General features: G+C 44.0%; 1 protein-coding gene across 1 annotated transcript in view; it reads right to left on the minus strand.

Annotated features, from left to right (window-relative positions):
• Positions 1-24651, minus strand: part of DPYD (dihydropyrimidine dehydrogenase) — a 1350396-nt gene that overhangs the window by 187047 nt on the left and 1138698 nt on the right. The window contains exon 19 of the mRNA XM_044302252.1: positions 14803-14945. Within this exon, the coding sequence (XP_044158187.1) occupies positions 14803-14945 (143 nt within the window). The remainder of the gene's footprint in view (positions 1-14802; positions 14946-24651) is intronic.

Genomic DNA, 24651 nt, shown 5'->3' on the forward strand with positions numbered 1-24651 from the left:
GGTGAAGCTGTCACACCAAGTGCATTTAACCAGCAATAGTCTGTTCATTTTTTGGCCATATACAAAATCAGGGGCAAGCTGCGCCTGTCACCAAGTGCATTTAACCCTCAATGGTGTGGTTGTTTTCTGGCTAAAGCCTACATCAGGGTGAAGCTGTCACACCAAGTGCATTTAACCAGCAATAGTCTGTTTATTTTTTGGCCATATACTACATCAGGGGCAAGCTGCGCCCGTCACCAAGTGCATTTAACCCTCAGTAGTGTGGTTGGTCAAGCTGTGACACCAAGTGCATTTAACCAGCAATAGTCTGTTCATTTTTTGGCCATATACTACATCAGGGGCAAGCTGCGCCCGTCACCAAGTGCATTTAACCAGCAATAGTGTGGTTATTTTTTGGCCATATCCCAGTCTAATTCTGTCACTAAATCCATACCGGTCACCCAGCGCCTAAATACTAGGCCTCAAATTTATATCCCGCTAAATCTCTCGTTACCGCTGTCCTGTTGTAGCTGGGAAAGTTATTTAGTGTCCGTCAAAGCACATTTTTTGTTCTGGGTTGAAGTACAATTCCCAATTTAGCAATTTCATAATTTAGTGGTTTCTGCTATATCAGAGCTATTTGAAATCTATCCCTAAAAGGGTATATAATATTCAAGGTGCACATTGGGTCATTCAGAATAACTTCACACACACCCGCTACTGTGTATTTCCAAGTCTAATTCTGTCACTAAACCCATACCTGTCACCCAGCGCCTAAATACTAGGCCTCAAATTTATATCCTGCTAAATCTCTCGTTACCGCTGTCCTGTTGTAGCTGGGAAAGTTATTTAGTGTCCGTCAAAGCACATTTTTTGTTCTGGGTTGAAATACAATTCCCAATTTAGCAATTTCATAATTTAGTGGTTTCTGCTATATCAGAGCTATTTGAAATCTATCCCTAAAAGGGTATATAATATTCAAGGTGCACATTGGGTCATTCAGAATAACTTCACACACACCCGCTACTGTGTATTTCCAAGTCTAATTCTGTCACTAAACCCATACCTGTCACCCAGCGCCTAAATACTAGGCCTCAAATTTATATCCTGCTAAATCTCTCGTTACCGCTGTACTGTTGTTGCTTGGAAAGATATTTAGTGTCCGTCAAAGCACATTTTTTGTTCTGGGTTGAAATACAATTCCCAATTTAGCAATTTCATAATTTAGTGGTTCCTGCTATATCAGAGCTATTTGAAATCTATCCCAAAAAGGGTATATAATATTCAAGGTGCACATAGGGTCATTCAGAATAACTTCACACACACCCTCTACTGTGTATTTCCAAGTCTAATTCTGTCACTAAACCCATACCTGTCACCCAGCGCCTAAATACTAGGCCTCAAATTTATATCCTGCTAAATCTCTCGTTACCGCTGTACTGTTGTTGCTGGGCAAGATACTTAGTGTCCGTCAAAGCACATTTTTTGTTCAGGGTTGAAATACAATTCCCAATTTAGCAATTTCATAATTTAGTGGTTTCTGCTATATCAGAGCTATTTGAAATCTATCCCTAAAAGGGTATATAATATTCAAGGTGCACATTGGGTCATTCAGAATAACTTCACACACACCCGCTACTGTGTATTTCCAAGTCTAATTCTGTCACTAAACCCATACCTGTCACCCAGCGCCTAAATACTAGGCCTCAAATTTATATCCTGCTAAATCTCTCGTTACCGCTGTACTGTTGTTGCTGGGCAAGATATTTAGTGTCCGTCAAAGCACATTTTTTGTTCTGGGTTGAAATACAATTCCCAATTTAGCAATTTCATAATTTAGTGGTTTCTGCTATATCAGAGCTATTTGAAATCTATCCCTAAAAGGGTATATAATATTCAAGGTGCACATTGGGTCATTCAGAATAACTTCACACACACCCGCTACTGTGTATTTCCAAGTCTAATTCTGTCACTAAACCCATACCTGTCACCCAGCGCCTAAATACTAGGCCTCAAATTTATATCCTGCTAAATCTCTCGTTACCGCTGTACTGTTGTTGCTGGGCAAGATATTTAGTGTCCGTCAAAGCACATTTTTTGTTCTGGGTTGAAATACAATTCCCAATTTAGCAATTTCATAATTTAGTGGTTTCTGCTATATCAGAGCTATTTGAAATCTATCCCTAAAAGGGTATATAATATTCAAGGTGCACATTGGGTCATTCAGAATAACTTCACACACACCCGCTACTGTGTATTTCCAAGTCTAATTCTGTCACTAAACCCATACCTGTCACCCAGCGCCTAAATACTAGGCCTCAAATTTATATCCTGCTAAATCTCTCGTTACCGCTGTACTGTTGTTGCTGGGCAAGATATTTAGTGTCCGTCAAAGCACATTTTTTGTTCTGGGTTGAAATACAATTCCCAATTTAGCAATTTCATAATTTAGTGGTTTCTGCTATATCAGAGCTATTTGAAATCTATCCCTAAAAGGGTATATAATATTCAAGGTGCACATTGGGTCATTCAGAATAACTTCACACACACCCGCTACTGTGTATTTCCAAGTCTAATTCTGTCACTAAACCCATACCTGTCACCCAGCGCCTAAATACTAGGCCTCAAATTTATATCCTGCTAAATCTCTCGTTACCGCTGTACTGTTGTTGCTGGGCAAGATATTTAGTGTCCGTCAAAGCACATTTTTTGTTCTGGGTTGAAATACAATTCCCAATTTAGCAATTTCATAATTTAGTGGTTCCTGCTATATCAGAGCTATTTGAAATCTATCCCAAAAAGGGTATATAATATTCAAGGTGCACATAGGGTCATTCAGAATAACTTCACACACACGCTTCTGTGCATTTCCAAGTCTAATTCTGTCACTAAATCCATACCGGTCACCCAGCGCCTAAATACTAGGCCTCAAATTTATATCCCGCTGAATTTGAATACAATACATTGGGCCAAATAATATATTTGTTGTTGTGGTGAACCATAACAATGAGAAAAACATCTAGTAAGGGACGCGGACGTGGACATGGTCGTGGTGGTGTTAGTGGACCCTCTGGTGCTGGGAGAGGACGTGGCCGTTCTGCCACATCCACACGTCCTAGTGTACCAACTACCTCAGGTCCCAGTAGCCGCCAGAATTTACAGCGATATATGGTGGGGCCCAATGCCGTTCTAAGGATGGTAAGGCCTGAGCAGGTACAGGCATTAGTCAATTGGGTGGCCGACAGTGGATCCAGCACGTTCACATTATCTCCCACCCAGTCTTCTGCAGAAAGCGCACAGATGGCGCCTGAAAACCAACCCCATCAGTCTGTCACATCACCCCCATGCATACCAGGGAAACTGTCTCAGCCTCAAGTTATGCAGCAGTCTCTTATGCTGTTTGAAGACTCCGCTGGCAGGGTTTCCCAAGGGCATCCACCTAGCCCTTCCCCAGCGGTGAAAGACATAGAATGCACTGACGCACAACCACTTATGTTTCCTGATGATGAGGACATGGGAATACCACCTCAGCATGTCTCTGATGATGACGAAACACAGGTGCCAACTGCTGCGTCTTTCTGCAGTGTGCAGACTGAACAGGAGGTCAGGGATCAAGACTGGGTGGAAGACGATGCAGGGGACGATGAGGTCCTAGACCCCACATGGAATGAAGGTCGTGCCACTGACTTTCACAGTTCGGAGGAAGAGGCAGTGGTGAGACCGAGCCAACAGCGTAGCAAAAGAGGGAGCAGTGGGCAAAAGCAGAACACCCGCCGCCAAGAGACTCCGCCTGCTACTGACCGCCGCCATCTGGGACCGAGCACCCCAAAGGCAGCTTCAAGGAGTTCCCTGGCATGGCACTTCTTCAAACAATGTGCTGACGACAAGACCCGAGTGGTTTGCACGCTGTGCCATCAGAGCCTGAAGCGAGGCATTAACGTTCTGAACCTGAGCACAACCTGCATGACCAGGCACCTGCATGCAAAGCATGAACTGCAGTGGAGTAAACACCTTAAAACCAAGGAAGTCACTCAGGCTCCCCCTGCTACCTCTTCTGCTGCTGCCGCCTCGGCCTATTCTGCTGCTGCCGCCTCGGCCTCTTCCTCCGCCTCTGGAGGAACGTTGGCACCTGCCGCCCAGCAAACAGGGGATGTACCACCAACACCACCACCACCACCTCCGTCACCAAGCGTCTCAACCATGTCACACGCCAGCGTTCAGCTCTCCATCTCACAAACATTTGATAGAAAGCGTAAATTCCCACCTAGCCACCCTCGATCCCTGGCCCTGAATGCCAGCATTTCTAAACTACTGGCCTATGAAATGCTGTCATTTAGGCTGGTGGACACAGACAGCTTCAAACAGCTCATGTCGCTTGCTGTCCCACAGTATGTTGTTCCCAGCCGGCACTACTTCTCCAAGAGAGCCGTGCCTTCCCTGCTCAACCAAGTATCCCATAAAATCAAGTGTGCACTGCGCAACGCCATCTGTAGCAAGGTCCACCTAACCACAGATACGTGGACCAGTAAGCACGGCCAGGGACGCTATATCTCCCTAACTGCACACTGGGTAAATGTAGTGGCAGCTGGGCCCCAGGCGGAGAGCTGTTTGGCGCACGTCCTTCCGCCGCCAAGGATCGCAGGGCAACATTCTTTGCCTCCTGTTGCCACCTCCTCCTTCTCGGCTTCCTCCTCCTCTTCTTCCACCTGCTCATCCAGTCAGCCACACACCTTCACCACCAACTTCAGCACAGCCCGGGGTAAACGTCAGCAGGCCATTCTGAAACTCATATGTTTGGGGGACAGGCCCCACACCGCACAGGAGTTGTGGCGGGGTATTGAACAACAGACCGACGAGTGGTTGCTGCCGGTGAGCCTCAAGCCCGGCCTGGTGGTGTGTGATAATGGGCGAAATCTCGTTGCAGCTCTGGGACTAGCCAATTTGACGCACATCCCTTGCTTGGCGCATGTGCTGAATTTGGTGGTGCAGAAGTTCATTCACAACTACCCCGACATGTCAGAGCTGCTGCATAAAGTGCGGGCCGTCTGTTCGCGCTTCCGGCGTTCACATCCTGCCGCTGCTCGCCTGTCTGCGCTACAGCGTAACTTCGGCCTTCCCGCTCACCGCCTCATATGCGACGTGCCCACCAGGTGGAACTCCACCTTGCACATGCTGGACAGACTGTGCGAGCAGCAGCAGGCCATAGTGGAGTTTCAGCTGCAGCACGCACGGGTCAGTCGCACTACAGAACAGCACCACTTCACCACCAATGACTGGGCCTCCATGCGAGACCTGTGTGCCCTGTTGCGCTGTTTCGAGTACTCCACCAACATGGCCAGTGGCGATGACACCGTTATCAGCGTTACAATACCACTTCTATGTCTCCTTGAGAAAACACTTAGGGCGATGATGGAAGAGGAGGTGGCCCAGGAGGAGGAGGAGGAGGAGGAGGAAGAGGGGTCATTTTTAGCACTTTCAGGCCAGTCTCTTCGAAGTGACTCAGAGGGAGGTTTTTGGCAACAGCAGAGGCCAGGTACAAATGTGGCCAGCCAGGGCCCACTACTGGAGGACGAGGAGGACGAGGATGAGGAGGAGGTGGAGGAGGATGAGGATGAAGCATGGTCACAGCGGGGTGGCACCCAACGCAGCTCGGGTCCATCACTGGTGCGTGGCTGGGGGGAAAGGCAGGACGATGACGATACGCCTCCCACAGAGGACAGCTTGTCCTTACCCCTGGGCAGCCTGGCACACATGAGCGACTACATGCTGCAGTGCCTGCGCAACGACAGCAGAGTTGCCCACATTTTAACCTGTGCGGACTACTGGGTTGCCACCCTGCTGGATCCACGCTACAAAGACAATGTGCCCACCTTACTTCCTGCACTGGAGCGTGATAGGAAGATGCGCGAGTACAAGCGCACGTTGGTAGACGCGCTACTGAGAGCATTCCCAAATGTCACAGGGGAACAAGTGGAAGCCCAAGGCCAAGGCAGAGGAGGAGCAAGAGGTCGCCAAGGCAGCTGTGTCACGGCCAGCTCCTCTGAGGGCAGGGTTAGCATGGCAGAGATGTGGAAAACTTTTGTCAACACGCCACAGCTAACTGCACCACCACCTGATACGCAACGTGTTAGCAGGAGGCAACATTTCACTAACATGGTGGAACAGTACGTGTGCACACCCCTCCACGTACTGACTGATGGTTCGGCCCCATTCAACTTCTGGGTCTCTAAATTGTCCACGTGGCCAGAGCTAGCCTTTTATGCCTTGGAGGTGCTGGCCTGCCCGGCAGCCAGCGTTTTGTCTGAACGTGTATTCAGCACGGCAGGGGGCGTCATTACAGACAAACGCAGCCGCCTGTCTACAGCCAATGTGGACAAGCTGACGTTCATAAAAATGAACCAGGCATGGATCCCACAGGACCTGTCCGTCCCTTGTCCAGATTAGACATTAACTACCTCCCCATAACCATATATTATTGGACTCCAGGGCACTTCCTCATTCAATCCTATTTTTATTTTCATTTTACCATTATATTGCAAGGCTACCCAAAGTTGAATGAACCTCTCCTCTGCCTGTGTGCTAGGCCTAAATATATGCCAATGGATTGTTGCAGTGGTGGCTGACGTGAAGCCTCATTCTCTGCTATGACATGCAGACTGATTCTCTGGTGACATGAAGCCAGATTGTCTGTTACGGGACCTCTCTCCTCTGCCTGGGTGCTGGGCCTGAATTTATGACAATGGACTGTTGCAGTGGTGGCTGACGTGAAGCCTGATTCTCTGCTATGACATGCAGACTGATTCTCTGCTGACATGAAGCCAGATCGTCTGTTGCGGGACCTCTCTCCTCTGCCTGGGTGCTGGGCCTAAATTTATGAAAATGGACTGTTGCAGTGGTGGGTGACGTGAAGCCTGATTCTCTGCTATGATATGAAGACTGATTCTCTGCTGACATGAAGCCAGATTGTCTGTTACGGGACCTCTCTCCTCTGCCTGTGTGCTAGGCCTAAATATATGCCAATGGATTGTTGCAGTGGTGGCTGACGTGAAGCCTGATTCTCTGCTATGACATGCAGACTAATTCTCTGCTGACATGAAGCCAGATTGTCTGTTACGGGACCTCTCTCCTCTGCCTGGGTGCTGGGCCTAAATTTATGACAATGGACTGCTGCAGTGGTGGCTGACGTGAAGCCTGATTCTCTGCTATGACATGCAGACTGATTCTCTGCTGACATGAAGCCAGATCCTCTGTTACGGGACCTCTCTCCTCTGCCTGGGTGCTGGGCCTAAATTTATGAAAATGGACTGTTGCAGTGGTGGGTGACGTGAAGCCTCATTCTCTGCTATGACATGCAGACTGATTCTCTGCTGACATGAAGCCAGATTGTCTGTTACGGGACCTCTCTCCTCTGCCTGGGTGCTGGGCCTGAATTTATGACAATGGACTGTTGCAGTGGTGGCTGACGTGAAGCCTGATTCTCTGCTATGACATGCAGACTAATTCTCTGCTGACATGAAGCCAGATTGTCTGTTACGGGACCTCTCTCCTCTGCCTGGGTGCTGGGCCTAAATTTATGAAAATGGACTCTTACAGTGGTGGGTGACGTGAAGCCTGATTCTCTGCTATGACATGAAGACTGATTCTCTGCTGACATGAAGCCAGATCCTCTGTTACGGGACCTCTCTCCTCTGCCTGGGTGCTGGGCCTAAATATCTGACAATGGACTGTTGCATTGGTGGCTGACGTGAAGCCTGATTCTCTGCTATGATATGAAGACTGATTCTCTGCTGACATGAAGCCAGATTGTCTGTTACGGGACCTCTCTCCTCTGCCTGTGTGCTAGGCCTAAATATATGCCAATGGATTGTTGCAGTGGTGGCTGACGTGAAGCCTGATTCTCTGCTATGACATGCAGACTGATTCTCTGGTGACATGAAGCCAGATCCTCTGTTACGGGACCTCTCTCCTCTGCCTGGGTGCTGGGCCTAAATTTATGAAAATGGACTGTTGCAGTGGTGGGTGACGTGAAGCCTGATTCTCTGCTATGACATGCAGACTGATTCTCTGGTGACATGAAGCCAGATCCTCTGTTACGGGACCTCTCTCCTCTGCCTGGGTGCTGGGCCTAAATTTATGAAAATGGACTGTTGCAGTGGTGGGTGACGTGAAGCCTCATTCTCTGCTATGACATGCAGACTGATTCTCTGCTGACATGAAGCCAGATTGTCTGTTACGGGACCTCTCTCCTCTGCCTGGGTGCTGGGCCTGAATTTATGACAATGGACTGTTGCAGTGGTGGCTGACGTGAAGCCTGATTCTCTGCTATGATATGAAGACTGATTCTCTGCTGACATGAAGCCAGATTGTCTGTTACGGGACCTCTCTCCTCTGCCTGGGTGCCGGGGCCTAAATATCTGAGAATGGACTGTTCCAGTGGTGGGTAACGGGAAGCCAGATTCTCTGCTATGATATGAAGACTGATTCTCTGCTGACATGAAGCCAGATTGTCTGTTACGGGACCTCTCTCCTCTGCCTGGGTGCTGGGCCTAAATTTATGAAAATGGACTCTTACAGTGGTGGGTGACGTGAAGCCTGATTCTCTGCTATGACATGAAGACTGATTCTCTGCTGACATGAAGCCAGATTGTCTGTTACGGGACCTCTCTCCTCTGCCTGGGTGCCGGGGCCTAAATATCTGAGAATGGACTGTTCCAGTGGTGGGTGACGGGAAGCCAGATTCTCTGCTATGGAACCTCTCTCCAATTGATTTTGGTTAATTTTTATTTATTTAATTTTTATTTTAATTAATTTCCCTATCCACATTTGTTTGCAGGGGATTTACCTACATGTTGCTGCCTTTTGCAGCCCTCTAGCCCTTTCCTGGGCTGTTTTACAGCCGTTTTAGTGCCGAAAAGTTCGGGTCCCCATTGACTTCAATGGGGTTCGGGTTCGGGACGAAGTTCGGATCGGGTTCGGATCCCGAACCCGAACATTTCCGGGATGTTCGGCCGAACTTCTCGAACCCGAACATCCAGGTGTTCGCTCAACTCTAATCCCCAGCAGATTCTATAGATTGAATACGAAAGCTTATTGTAGACTGAGATGATCAGATAATTAGGTTCTTGCTGCTAGGAATAACCATGATCTCTGCTATTTTCAGCATCACAGAGAAAATTAGGATGACCACTGAAATCAAGAGATGATCTCTTCTAAGAATGATTCCACCTTTCCAATCAAATGAATGTGAGCATTGTGAAATTTCTACCGTAACAATACCTATACCCTAGCAAAAGGTTAATTCTTAGTATTATACTTACAGTTAGATATCATCTGTGCAACAAAATAAATACAAATATTGTATTTTTCTTGAAAGCATCTCCATTTATTTATTTTTTTACGGCTATGCATACTGCGGCTTATTAAGGGGTTAACTTTGAGTTAGAAAATTGGAAGCAATGCATAATAGCTGTAACTCACACATACTCCTTTCAGGGACTGTAATTAATGTAGTATGTATTTATTATGCAAAAGTTAATTACTGAGCTGAGATCTAGCATACTGCAACAAAAAGGTCTGGGTGACACAACATTAGTTTAAATGTTGTTAATTGCAATATGTGAAGCAGTTGCTTTATGTGAGTTCTCATTCTTAAACCTATCAGACATCCTACTTTTATATAATAAATAGAGGATTTATTTTGTTATATGTTTTATCATGTTATTTTTAGTTTTCCAATATATTTACAGAAATTGTTTTGCTTTGAGGGTAAAAAGGCATTGGGGCAGATATACTGACTGGCATTACTTACGGGAGTCTTAGTATAAAGTCTATTGGCACAAAATGCGCCAACTTTTTATTAACATGCATAGGCTTCTAAATAAATTAGTTGCATCTGATGAACGTCCAGAAAGTGGTAAGAGCTGAGAAAAGTCACAATTATGGCGCAAATATAGTTGGATTGCCACCAGGCCATAATCTAAAAAATATTTTAGTACAGTGACACATTTTCTGGTGTTACAGTTCAGCCTTATTAACACACACAATTGGACACATTTACTTAACTTTTTTTTTATTGAATTGCATATATGATTTGGGTTTTCTTTAAAATTCTCAACCATTTGTTGTTTGGACCCTTTATGTTTTCACATACAATGCCACCTACTCAGCCCCACTCAGTGTGAAATTCTTTAGACCAGCTGTCTGATGGCTCACTAAAGTTTTTATCTCTGGTCTCCGGAACAATTTTTTAAGTCGACATCTTTACAACCAAGTAAAAAACCAGCTCAGCTTAAAAGAGTGTTCAGATTTCTTAAATATAATTTCCTGGTCCTCCTGGGGTAGCAATCTAATTGCCTATTGCCCACCTACATACTAGGACCAGATTAATAGGAGGCATGTTAGCTTATCAATATGTTTTTGAAGTATGTAAGGAAAGTTAAAACTTATGAAACATGAGGAGAGCATACAAACTCCATACAGACGTTTCCCTTGGTTGGATTTGAAACTGGGGCACTTGATGCTTTTTCTAGCATAAAACATAATATTTTTTATCATCTGTGGTGCCGTTGGGGTTACTGCTAATTCATGCTCCTAGAGTTGGGCTGTGGGCTGAATCAGTCTCCTTCTCTCCCTGGCAGCTATAATATGGTGGGCTCAGGTGGGCTATAATATAGTCCCTTTTTTCCTTTCAATCCAGCTTTACAATCCTAACAAGCTGAAGATGAGTTTTCTTAGCTAAGTTGCCATGTTACTGCAAAAGTTATTTTCCCCCCAAACAAGCAAAGAACTATGTCTACTGGCTATTCTTCAGTGAATAGAGAATCACTAAGCAGAGAGACTGAGCATGTTTTTCACCAGTGAACAGGTAGTTGGGTGGTGGTGCTGTCACGATACTAGTGGAATACTCCTGGAATCCAATAGCAGGGACAAGGCCTGTACATAGGAGGCACCAGAGTCTTGAACAGGAGGTTGCAGGACTGAAGGATGAAGCAGAGACAGGCAGGCAGAGTCGTTACCGGTAGCAACGGTGCAGGACCGAAGGATGCAGTATAGCCGAGGTCAGACGAGCAATGGGTCAGGGAAAGTGGCACAGGAACATAGGCAATTCGGGTCGGCAACAGGAGGTAGCAGGATGTCACAGAGTAGCAGGCTAAGCCACGAGGAGGAGGAACAAACCAGAGAGCTAGTTCCAAGCACGAGGACTGAACAAGCAGAAGCTAAAACACAATACTCAAACAATTAGTAATGGGCTTGAGAGGTTTAAATGTGAAACAGGAAGTAAGATGGCACCCAGCTGAGACACAATCCACCATCGTAACTGAGGGAGAACTTGAGGGTAAGACAATCTGAGCTAAACAGACATAGCAGGATTATTCCTGACAGGTGTACATTAACACCAGGTGGCAATATACTAATTGTAATTGTAAAAACTCATTAATAGATCATTTTTATGTGTTTAAATACAAAATGCGTTAAAAAAGAATTGGGACATAGTGAAAAATGTAAATAAAAACAACATCTATATTAGGAAGGTCTTGCATATTTTAGCTAAACAATGCTAAACCACATACAGCATCTGTAGTACCCCAGACCTATGGTACTGCTATTGTAAGTGGTTTGTAATGCAATGTAATGTCATGTCATGTCATACACCTTGTTTACAAGTAGATAGGTTATGGTTGGCAGTGTTTGGCAACAGGAATGGGACTTACCATCCCATTCCTCCCCTAGATGAATTAAGAAGGTCTGGGAGCTGCTCGGCTCAGGAACAAGTTGGGAAATTGGAGTAACGTTCACAATTTATTGAGGATGGATATGATGTGTTTTGGAGCCTAACAGGCTCCTTCTTCAGATAACCTACAGGACTGGATGTTATCCTGCTTTTACTAACTTTGCTGTGAAGTATGAGTCAGAGTCATCTCATTATAACCTTTAGAGTTTGGTAGCACTATTATTTATGTCATGAGTAAGGATCTGCATGTAATGATCTGAAACGAGCAGACACTGTTGTCTATATGTATGGCTTTTTATCTTTTTGCATAAATAAACTACAGACTTTTATGGAAGCTAAATTTCTCAATATATATGTGGGTCAAGATGCAGCACTATTGTACTGCTAGAATAGGTAGAATAGCAACACCACACAGATTAGGCTCAGCTTCCCTATCACAGAAAGCCATACCGTATTGGCCATACATTTTAGATACTTGTCAAATGCTGGCTAAGAGATATCCTACCAGGACTTCTCATTCACACAGATGTGAAGCTTGGCTTAGTGTGCATGTGTTCTCAACGGGAAAAAGGAAAGAAAATCGCTACAAGACTCCTTTGGTTGTGGCTTATCTACCTTGAGAACAAAGTTTCCACATATTGAAGTTCAACCATTGGATCCATCTTTTCCCCGGATATCCATGGACTGATATGCTTAGTAGCTTCCTTGCCACCTTTCAATCTGACGTTGTGAACTCACAGTGCAGCAGGTGAAGTGGACCAGACACCTTTCATTGATTTATCCCTACTTCTAAAGTAAATATATAGCTATGGCTCTCTCTAGACTGCGGAGAAGAAAATTGTGGAGGCATTACCATTAGTGTTGAGTGAACTTGTGTCTTCAGGTTCGGCGTGCAAGGTTCGGGTTCAGGTTATCTAAGAATCCCGTTATGGATTCCGCTACCACGGACCATAACGGAATTCTATGATGGCATGCCCAACGCAAGCCTGTATTGGATTTCACCATAATCAAAGTCTATGCTGGCCATAGACTTCTATTATGATGGAATGCAATACAGAATGCCTCTTATAGGCTTCCGTTGGGCATGCCATCATAGAATTCCATTATGGTCTGTAGTAGCGGAATCCATAACGGGATTTTTAGATAACCTGAACTCGAACCTTGTACGCCGAACCCGAAGACACAAGTTCGCTCAACACTAATTACTTGTTAACATACTTACTTGTGAGGGAATATTTTTTGTGCAGGAGAGGAGCTAATTGCAATGCATCCTGGAAAATGCAGATGCTTGACTGTCTCATGTGATGGGCTACTGCCAACCCACAGAAAGGGGGAAAAAAAATCCTCCAGCTACGTGAGTCAAAAGTGGACTATGGAATATGATACGGGCAGCTTTAGAAACTGCACATTTCTGTCCAATATCTCCTATTCAGTAAATGAAACATACCCTACTGCACTGGGTATACAGACAATGCAGGGGAAAAAGTGTATATCAGCATTTCAGCTTCTGGGAAAATTATTCAAAATTTTAAATAAATAACTATAATAATAATAATAAAAAAAAAAAAAAAGAATCATGCTGGGAAGGATTTACTAAAACTATTGCAAGGAAAATGTAGAACAGATTTCCAAGAAATCTGAGTGGAAATTATTGGCACCTCCAAGTTTAGATAGAATATCCCATAGATAGAATATCCCATACTATGAGATCATGAAAGTTAAATTTAAAAAATAAAATAATGAAATACATGAGACATTTAAATCATTCAACATGCTTGTTTTAATAACAGACGGTCTGCGTGGTTTCTTATCCGCATGTATAAAACATTGGATATACACCTTGCACTGGCCCCCTTTCATTATAGGAATGATATAAAGTAATGTGGGTTATTGTAAGGTGGAGCTGTATTTCACACTGCCCTTGATGCTTTAATCAAATGCTTACACTTTATCAAGCATTTAGCAAGGCCAAGTAAGACACCTTGGGGGAGATATTATATCAAGCAGTTATGGAAATAAGTAATAATGACCTGGTTAAATATTCACTGTATACGTTGCATGTCACATTAAACTCTAAGAAAATCAGCGCTTATTGCCTCATTATAAGCTCCAGAGGTATGTATTAAGCTCCAGCGCAGTGCAACAACCTAGGAAAAGCTGTAATTATAATCATGAAATATTTATCTCACACTGGTTGGAGGGTTAAGGATTTTGGCATGTGTTTGGCAAGGTTTAAAGTATTGTAGAGGTCAAAAATGTGTGAATATGTATGATACATAAGCATAAGATATTGACTACCCAGAAATCTTTAGAAAAGTGATATCTTTTTTGTAAATGTCCTGTTGTCACAAGCCATAGTAAGCCTCCTCTACCCTATACTGGTAACATAGTACATTAAAGGGCATCTGTCAGCAGATTTGTACCTATGACACTGGCTGACCTGTTACATGTGCGCTTGGCTGCTGAAGGCATCTGTGTTGGTTCCATGTTCATATGTGCCCGCATTGCTGAGAAAAATGATGCTTTAATATATGCAAATGAGTGTCCAGGAGCAACAGGGGCGTTGCCATTACACCTAGAGGCTCTGCTCTCTCTGCAACTCCAAAGACATACAGACCTTAGATTGTGAGCCCCATTGGGGACAGCTGGATGCTAATGTCTGCAAAGCGCTGCGGAATATAGTAGCGCTACATAAGTGCATAAATAAATAAATAATAAAACTGCTGCACCCTTTACACTTTGATTGACAGGGCCAGGTTCCTGTACAGTCATCTTGCCTGCCCCTGTCAATTATGAAGGAGAGGGAGGATCCGGCAGAGGAAGCAGAAAGAGCAGGGCTGCACAGAGTGGAACAGGCCTGCCTTTGGAGCGCTTAACTGCTAATTTGCATATGGATTACATTCAGCTCATCTAGACCTAAGGAATTGCGCGGTTTAACACTGAACTTCCTGGTGACAGGCTCCCTTTAAATGTGACTGTGCTGCAATACCATACATAATTCGTGGCACTGTGTATAACAGCATCACTGCTTTTACTTTCATCATTATTCACATGACCACCTTCCAGTTTATACATAAAAGTATAATTCCTACCTGCAGTATTGAAGCTCCGCTATGAAGAAACTGCATTCCGCTCTCTGCTGAGTCAATTCCGCCAGTGGCTAAAATGGGAAATCCTGGAATGGCACAAGCAATGGCGGAGACTGCCCTGAGAGCTATCGGTCTGATGGCATTGCCTATAATAGAAATGAAATAGTTTACAATGTAACTTAAAAATAATCTCATACCATGTCAGAAGTGTGGCTGAGGGAGGCTGGTAAGGCATGCTCCCTGGATTTTGGGAATTGGACAGGGCAATAAAAAAATCACTCTGCCTGATCCAGGGTATTAGCGAACTGAATCATTTGCTCTATATGAAGGAAAGCCTAAGGTCGCATGTGAGGGCCGGATAGGATGCGGGTGCGTCGCAGGAAAATCACGCAATTTTACCTGCGAGTGGGGTGAGTTTTGTATGCGATTGCGTTGCGTTCTTCAGTTTTTTCCTCGCGAGTGCAATGCATTTTGCACGCGTGTGAGAAAAAACTGAATGTGGTACCCAGACCCAAACCTGGACTTCTTCACTGAAGTTCGGATTTGGGTTAGGTATTCTGTAGATTTTAATATTTTCCCTTATGACATGGTTATATGGGAAAATAATAGCATTCTTAATACAGAATGCTAAGTAAATTAGGGATGAAGGGGTTAAAAAAATAAAATAAAATAATTAAACTCACCTCATCCACTTGTTCGCGCAGCCCGACTTGTCTTCTTTCTTCGTCTTTGAGGACCTGGGAGACGTCACTGCGCTCATCACATGGTCCATCACCATGGTGATGGACCATGTGATGGACCATGTGATGAGCGCAGTGACGTCACCAAAGGTCCTTTTCTTCCAGGTCCTCAAAGAAGAAGAAGGAAGACAAACCGGCTGCGCGAACAAGTGGATGAGGTGAGTTAAATATTTTTTTTTTTTTACCCCTCCATCCCTAATTTACTTAGCATTCTGTATTAAGAATGCTATTATTTTCCCTTATATCCATGTTATAAGGGAAAATAATAAAGATCGGGTCCCCATCCCGATCGTCAGCTAGCAACCATGCGCGAAAATCTCACCGCATATGCACTTGCTTGCGGATGCTTGCTATTTTCACGCAGCCCCATTCACTTCTATGGGGCCTGCGTTGCATGAAAAAAATTTACAATATAGAGCTTGCTGTGATTTTCACACAACGCATAAGTGATACGTGAAAATCACCGCTCATGTGCACAGCCCTATTGGAGTGAATGGGTCCAGATTTAGTGCGGGTGCAATGCATTCAACTCACGCACAATTGTGCTACAATTGTGAGGGTGCTACAATTGTAAATAGTTTTGTATTACAATGTTATGCATTTTATTTATGCTTCTGGTCGTTGTTCCAGCTAATCCACCTGTTCCTTCCCTCTTGGTAGGAGTAGGCTGGTCCTGCTTCCTGCCAGAAGGGGGCATTCTTGTCCAGAGACAGATGAGAGAAAGGGGTTTTCCCATCTCTGACAATGGAATCATATTGCTTGGATATGCCCCCATTGCCTGATAGGCAGAACCAACCACTGGGACCCGCACATACACTGAGAACAGAGGCCTGAAAGTTGTGGAGGTCGCACTGCGCATGCGCATCCATCCTCCATTTATTTCTATGGGGCAGCTGAAAATAGCCGGGGCTGGCTCGACTATTTTCATCAGCTCATCAGAATTGAATGGGAGCGGTGGCCGCGCAAGCATGGTGCGCTCCCATTCAGTAATATGGGTAGAGCCCTTGTGGTGGCCGTACCCGGTGAAAACCTGGGGTCCTCAGGCCACCACCTTCTCAGCTCCGTTCTCCGTGTAGGTGCAGGTCCCACCTCAATGGAGGTATATCCTAGCAATATGCCCCCTTTGTCTCAGATGGGAATACTCCTTTAAGGAAGGGTCCCTGCACCTGTCCCTGATTCTCCAGAGAGTTTGTAAGGCTGAGAAAAGACATCTGTTGATCCAGTTCAGCCTGTTTTCCTGCATGTTGATCCAGAGGAAGGAAAAACCCTGTGAGGTAGAGATCGCAGCTGCACTCTAATCATGCAGCTGAAGGAGTGGGGAGCCGGCTGTCCCTTAGGGCTTATTCACACAACTGTATGGTCACCATGCCCATGTTGCGGACAGCAAATAGTAGTGAGCAATGCATGGGCACCGGCCATGTGAATCCCGTATTGCGGTACAGACCCATTGACTGGAATGAGTCCGTGATCCACAAAATACGGCAAATACGGCAATAGGGCCTTCAAATCTGTGTCTAAGCTCTGCAAAAGATAGGACTTGTCCTATATTTTCCCGTATTATGTAGATAAATGGACCCATTCATGTCAATGAGTCCGCATCTGCAGAATGAAGTTCACATGGCTGGTGCCCATGTATTGGGGGGCTGCAATTTTCTGTCCTCAGTACGGGCATGGTGACCATACAGTCATGTGAATGGGCCCTTAGAGAAGGCAGGAGTGGTTTTTCATTGTCTAACCTTCCCCAGCAGACCCAGCAGTTATGTGACCGCCAAAGGCCTGGAGCCTGCGAGAGCTGCTGGTTCTTATCAGTCTCAATTCAGCTCTGTGATGAGGTTGTACAGTGCGATAAAACCCCTCTGGGGGCTGTATGACACCTGTAACTTGGACTAATATGCCAACCCCAGTTGGGAAATCAATAATACAAAAAAAATGTATTATTTATATAACTGAACAGACAACAGAAGTTATGGCTTTCAAAGATGCATGTGCTTTTAAAAAAAAAAAGACAAAGAAATGTGGGTCAGGAAAGGGGGGTAAATGGCCAGGCCTTGAACTAGTTAAAAGTACTTTTTTCTCCACACTGAAGTAATGAATTGCAAAGTAGAAGACATTGTGCCTGTTTCAACAGTCAATTTTACGGAGACAGAATCCCTTTAATATAGCATTATATTAGCATTATTATAGCAGCCATAATTCAATTTTTCTGTTGCTGAGTACAAATGCTCTGCAGCAGCCACTGGGGGAGCAGTATTTTACAATTGTATCATTTAAAGTATCATTTAACTCTCTATGCAGAACTCTGATTACTTTAGAGGTAAAATAGAGGTAACTTCTGCAGTTATCAAGAATCCCCTGGGGATGCTGTGGGTAGTCAGCTCATGTATATCCAAACTTTCTTACTAATGAGTGAGCCTGTGCAGAGTTTCATGATTGCACCACAATGAGAAAGGTCCTTTATGCTGCCAAATGCTCATTCATCCAACAATTATTCTCAACAAACTCACTGTACTCACGCTCAAGTTGAGGGAGAAAGGAAATAAGCTGCTGCCAGATACATTTTGTGACTTTTTTTTTACCTATAGAAGAAAGTATTGTTGATGTTCAGTCTACCTGAACATCCCGTCACTAAAATTGGCAGCTTTGCCCAACCTAAGTCTAATATTAAGTGCCTCCTTAAGAGGGATTGCCCAACCATAGGAATTTATCCCCTATTCACAGGATTATTTGGGGGTCTGACTGGGATCCCCAGAGTGAATGGAGCGGTGGTCATGCATGCATCCACTGAACTCAATGGGACAGCTGGAGATAGTTGAGTGCTTTACTTGACTTGTCTTCAGCAGTCCCATAGACTTGAATCGAGCAGCAGTCCCATAGACTTGGATGTGTAACCTCTGCTGCATTCACTCTAGGAACTCTGGCTCCTTATTCTGGTGATGGGTTGGTATCCCAGTGGTAGGAACCTCACCAATACTTATCCCTTATCCTGTGGATTCTTATGGTCGGACAACCACATCCTTCTGGGATGGGTAACTAGCAAAAGCGGGTGAGTCTATTTAACTATTGCATGCTCTGTCAGAATACATGACTGAATGCTGACTATTGTATGAGCCGCCATAAAAGCAAATAAGCTGTAAATATAGAACGGATTTTATAAACATCATATAATTTACATTCATATGGGAAAAAGTTCTCCGGTATTAGGCAATGGGAAGCTGCATCATTTTTAGCGAGCTGAAGGCATGTTATTCTCTTATGCAATAAACCACTGGTTATTTAATGGCTTCCCTACAGCTTCTGTTAATGACATTTTCTCCAACAGAAAATGGAGTAATAGATAAGAATTGTTAGAACCCTGCAGAAGATCATTATCTGTTCCACATGGTACCGAGATACACTGTCCCCATCTCCTGTTATTCAATTGCATATTATCACAAAGGTCCTAATAACCTAATTACATTTCTTGCTGCAATAAAAGGAGCCTGAAATGTTTTTTAAAAAGTTCCTAAAAGAAACCTAAGCAGTAATTACACTTTATACGGATGCTTAACGGGTTGTCCCATCCCGTTGTTTTCATGGTGAGATGGTGCTCCAGCGGGCCAGGCCTATGGAAAAGCCGATGTGGGCTCATGGGAGCTCTGCAAACGGTGTAGAAGAACAATCCACACTGCTTCTTTGTGGCATCTCTGCCCAGTCCATAAAGTAAATTAAAAACATGGTTTTGCTCAAAAATGTTCCTGCACAGGTAACATTGATCCCTAATTTCATACAGATTTCTCATGAAACCTTTCAATTTGAGACATTAGCGTGATGCTGGATAAGCCTTGACATACTGCAATTCGCAACACAAACATTGGGTGGATGCAAACAGACACATATAGAGTAGAGATCTCATGACACAAAATCACAATAACATTATTTTGTAAAGCTAGTCATCTCCTGACACATAAAAGGACATGTCCAAGCGAGAGGAAAGGAAAGGAAGGACACATCTATAGATAAGACATCTGACATATTATCATATTTATAAAGTATGTATATATATATATATATATATATATATATATATACATACATTACACCCCAGAGTTGTGTTACTACATGCATCTACCCTGCTACTATCTTCTAAGAGCCTTTACATTGTCATCTGATATGATTTTGCTCATGTCTTCACAAATGTGCATGTAAAACCATGTTAAATACAATGTTCCCTGTAATTTTACAGGTTGACCAGCAGGTGGCAGCAATGCATTGGTAAGGTACTAGTATCAGTTTAGTTATTCTAAGCTGGAATGGATTATTCTAGTTTAGCTCCCCCTCTGTGGAGGTGTGGACTGTTCCCACATCCTGCAGCTTGGGTGGAGAAGGAAGTTATGATCAGTGTAACCCACCCACTGCTAGGAGTAGGGTGTGTGTGTAGGAGATCCCATGCATAAGGAAGAAAGCCAGGATCTTGTCTCGGCTGAGACATTGATCAAATTCCCAGTCTGAGACCTGCAGCCTCAGCTGGATGAGATGAAAGCAGACAATCTCCAGAGTTCCAGGAAGAAAGCATTTTCTGAGACATCTCTGAGTAAAGTCCAGAGACATAGGAGAAGCCATATCCTCCCCACAAAGCAGAAGATATAAAAAAAAGTGCAGAATATTAGTTCCTGCCACAATTACAGAGCTACCAAGCAGACAAATTATCCTGCAAGATCACCTTTAAAGTGCAGAAGATTTATTCCTGCCAATGATTTCCAAAACCTACTGGGACCAGAGACCAAAGCTATTTACTGCTTGGATACAAATTACCTTCAGTAAAGAAACGTTTGAACTTTATCTAAAGGTCTAGGCATCATTTCTGCAGCAAAATTCCTCTATTACTCCTACTATCACTACACTCAAATTTATTGCAAGTGAGTCAGGAGTCCAGCCGTATTCAGGTAGGAGACACCATTGACACAATTATCACCACCCTATAGAGACATTATGAGGCATTACACCACTCTGGCATTCCTAATCTGGGACGTGCGTTATAACACCTTGGAAGGGCCCTGAGGTAGTACCCTGCGCATGCTGCAATTGGCGTCACGAACAAAATATTAACTATTATCCACCCATATCCTGACCCACTGCAAAAGTGGCGTCAGCGTACCTATTCCTGGTCACTGCATATACACCCTATATATATCATACATTTGTTTAGATTGAACAATTATTTTAGGTTTCTACATGGAGTTTTGGAAGCCACAATCAGGAGTGAATAAAAAAAAAAGAAGTTGCATCAGTCCTTTATGCTTTCTCTCCTTCTATGATCCACTCCTGATTTTCACTTCCATAACTGCATGCAGAAACCTGACTTTGTGGCCGTACCCCAACAAAAGACTGGGGAGAAAAGAAAAGAAAGACACAGTAGTGGCAAAATAGTCACAAAAAGTGTGCGCTCACATGGATGAGTCTTTTGGGCACAAATCATATCAGCACAGCTCAGTCTAAATATGCAGTGTCCCCACTGCAAGTGGGTAAAGTGTCAACGTACTTTACTATTTAAACTGTTTGTCACATAAGGTTTTATATGGAGTTGGAGATTTCTAGTGGGTAGGTAGGACCGGCTACTTCCTTTGCTCTCTAGGAGGAAAGGGAAGTGAGTCTAGTGTGAGCTGTGGATGAGTGTACAGCAAGGGAGAACCGTGAGTACTAACTACTACTCCCATCCGGCCACACTCACACACACCCCTGTGGCATACTACAACTGATTTTTGTGCCACGACCAGGATAAAAGAATCAGTTGCAGCGTGATGCAGGGAAGTGTGTACTTGTTGCTGGATTGGAGTAGTAGTACTCATTGTTCTAATGCCTGGGTTGTGCAGCAATAGGAATGGTGTCACTGTTCTTCTCTTCAGAGAATTTCCTGATTTCAGGGTTTTCCTGCCTTATGGTGTTTAGGGGTATCCTTGCTGTTAATGATTGCAGTGAGGTGCAAGACAGGGTTCCCTGGAAGTTGAGTCAAACATGAAGTCAGGTTTCATGCAACAAATACACTGTACTCTACTGAAGCAGGTTATAAGTGACCCACAAAGGGACTGTACACATTAGATGCAGTCTTTACACCGGACATACAATTCTGAAGGCTGTATATAGAGGGCAGAGGGCTAAGACTCTTTCCAATAGTCTGCACAATCTTTCCAACTCAATCAAAGGGTGCAATTTATCTCTGTCAATCTGGCTATATGACAGCTCTGTAGTATCCTCAGTGGAGTACAGTCTTTAGCTGTGATGGGTAACCAGAGGCTTATTTGTTCTCACAACATGCAGAGAAGCCTGTAGCCACAATGTAAATGCACTCTAACGAATACTTTACAATCCTCTGTATAAGGTTGCTCAACTTTCTGTTGCTTTCAGTAACTTTTTGCTTCATGGGATGTCACATAAATTATTACTTTTACTTTTTTGGTGAATAAAACAGCATGGATTGAGGACTAGTGAGTGCTGCGGTTTTATTTGATTCATTTTGCTGTACACTCATCCACAGCTCACACTAGCCTAATTTCCATTTCCTGCTACAGAGGAAAGGTTGAATCCTGCTATGCATAGCCACTAGGAACCCTTACATTCCCTATACAACCTTATGGGACAATAAAAACACAGCGTATAAAGTACAGTACATTAACACTATTACCACTTTGGGGTTGTCAGTTTCTAAACTAGACAGCCCCTTTAAAGGAAAACTGTCACCACTTAGCTCGCTATGAAACCATCGTACATGCCTGATGTGCACTTGTCACTACATTCCAATGGTGTTGGTCCTATTTCCAATGGTGGCCCCCATTGTGGACAAATTAGGTTTTCATTTTATGCTAATTAGCTCCTGGTTGAAACAAGGGCAGTGCCATTGCAACGGAAAGGGGCCATAATATACCATCTTGAACAACAGATAGTTGAGGTCTGGGGGACCCTCCTAGTTACCATAAATTGCATGCTTTTGCGATACTGGTAAATTATGTAAAAACAATAAAGATAGCAATATTCATCATTGTCATCAATAGAGATGAGCGAATTTCTTAAAAGTTTGATTCGGCTGATTCGCCGAATTTCGCAAAATATTTCGCTTTGTGACTAATTACTTTGTAACGAAGTGCATTTTTTTTCTAAGTAGCGTGTGCAATGACAGGGAGCTGCGATAGCGTCGCCCTCGTCATTGTACCCCTCAGATGCCGCGTTCATACATGATCGCGGCATCTGAGTGCAAAATTAAAGGGCTTCTGTCACCCCACTAAAGTGATTATTTTTTTTTGGGCTGGTGAAATTAGTTATATTGCGATATATCACAATATAATTGTGTCACTTACTTTGATCCAGCAGTTTCTTCAAAAAACGAAGTTTTATCATATGTAAATTCGGTCTCTAACAGCAAGTAGGGCGGCTACTTGCTGCTAGCTGCTGCAGAAATCCGCCCTCTCGTCGTGTTGATTGACAGGGCCAGCTGGGATCTCCTCCTCCGGCCAGCCCTGTCGGCATTTCAAAAATCGCGCGCCTCTGTGGATTCGGCGCAGGCGCTCTGAGATGAGGAGGCTCGTCTCCTCAGAACTCCCTCAGTGCGCCTGCGCCGATGACATCACCGAAATAGAAGACGTAATCGGCGCAGGCGCACTGAGGGAGTGCTGAGGAGACGAGCCTCCTCATCTCAGAGCGCCTGCGCCGAATCCACAGAGGCGCGCGACGAGAGGGCGGATTTCTGCAGCAGCTAGCAGCAAGTAGCCGCCCTACTTGCTGTTAGAGACCGAATTTACATATGATAAAACTTCGTTTTTTGAAGAAACTGCTGGATCAAAGTAAGTGACACAATTATATTGTGATATATCGCAATATAACTAATTTCACCAGCCCAAAAAAAAAAAATCACTTTAGTGGGGTGACAGAAGCCCTTTAACAATAAAAAACTGGCCAGCTCACCGCCACGACTGGCCAGCCACCGCCATCTTGCTTGAAGATCTAGGCCAAAATCCTGTAATCTCGCTCCGCACGGGATTTGAGCCGCGATCTTCAAGCAAGATGAAGGCTGGTGGCCCGTCGTGAGCAAATGGAGGTCAGTTTGAATATTTTTGTTTTTTATACTATTTCAGGTTAAATCGATTTGCTGACAGGAAGCACAAGGAAATTTCGGCTTCTAGGGGAATGAATTTATCCTGAAATTCGGATCAAATTCAACTTCGTGGGATTCGATTCGCTCATCTCTAGTCATCAACACAAATGTCTAGACATCTCTGCAATAAAAATTGCAGGAGTGACGCAGCATCTGGCCTATAAAGATGATACTACAGGGGTATAAATAGATGTGCAGCTAATAATGTTTTTACACGACGTGATATTTTCAACTCTCGCCTGCAGGTGGCTTCCGTAAACTATGCAAGTAACTAAGCAACTTGCTAACAGTATTCTCCCACTGTCATTTAAAGATAATTAGCAATTTCTTGAGATAACCAATTTTGGTGGAAATAATTGTAATAGAATGCCCCAGACCAACTTTTATAAACTGTAATAAAAGTGTTAAGATAATCTCTGACATTTGCAAATGCCATTAATTCACCTTTTCTTTTGATAGTACAGTGGCATTATGTTTAAACAATTACAAGATAGCACGGCTGCTTAATGAAACAATGCAATCTGCGGAGCCTTCAGAATATAATAAATGTTCATGATAACGTTTTAGGGACAGAACATAATATAATGGTTTGAAGTATGAAATGCCACCCTACAGAATGGGGTTATTAAAAATGATCCCTTGCTCTCAGGTGTATTTAGCAAAGCGATAAAAAAATTTTTTTTTCGAGTTTGCATCATCACTTACTCATTTCTGTTTATATTTTAAATGGAAGAAAGTTGAAAATAATGCCCCATAAATGCTAGAAACAGTGGATTCAGCATAGACATCCCTACCCTTACAAGTGATACTGTCATCTGCTCCATGGAAAGGATCTCTGAGTTTTGCCTGGTTGTGTCTTCCACACCCAAGCACCTTTTTTAGATCACCATTATTAAGGTCCCCAACCTTTCATAAGTTGTTAGCCACATGCAATTTACAGTGATGGTCGGGAGCCACTGGTTGGAGACCACTGTTCTAGAGGATGATGGT

Source organism: Bufo gargarizans, chromosome 7 (genome assembly GCF_014858855.1).
Source record: "Bufo gargarizans isolate SCDJY-AF-19 chromosome 7, ASM1485885v1, whole genome shotgun sequence".
Lineage (NCBI taxonomy): Eukaryota > Metazoa > Chordata > Amphibia > Anura > Bufonidae > Bufo > Bufo gargarizans.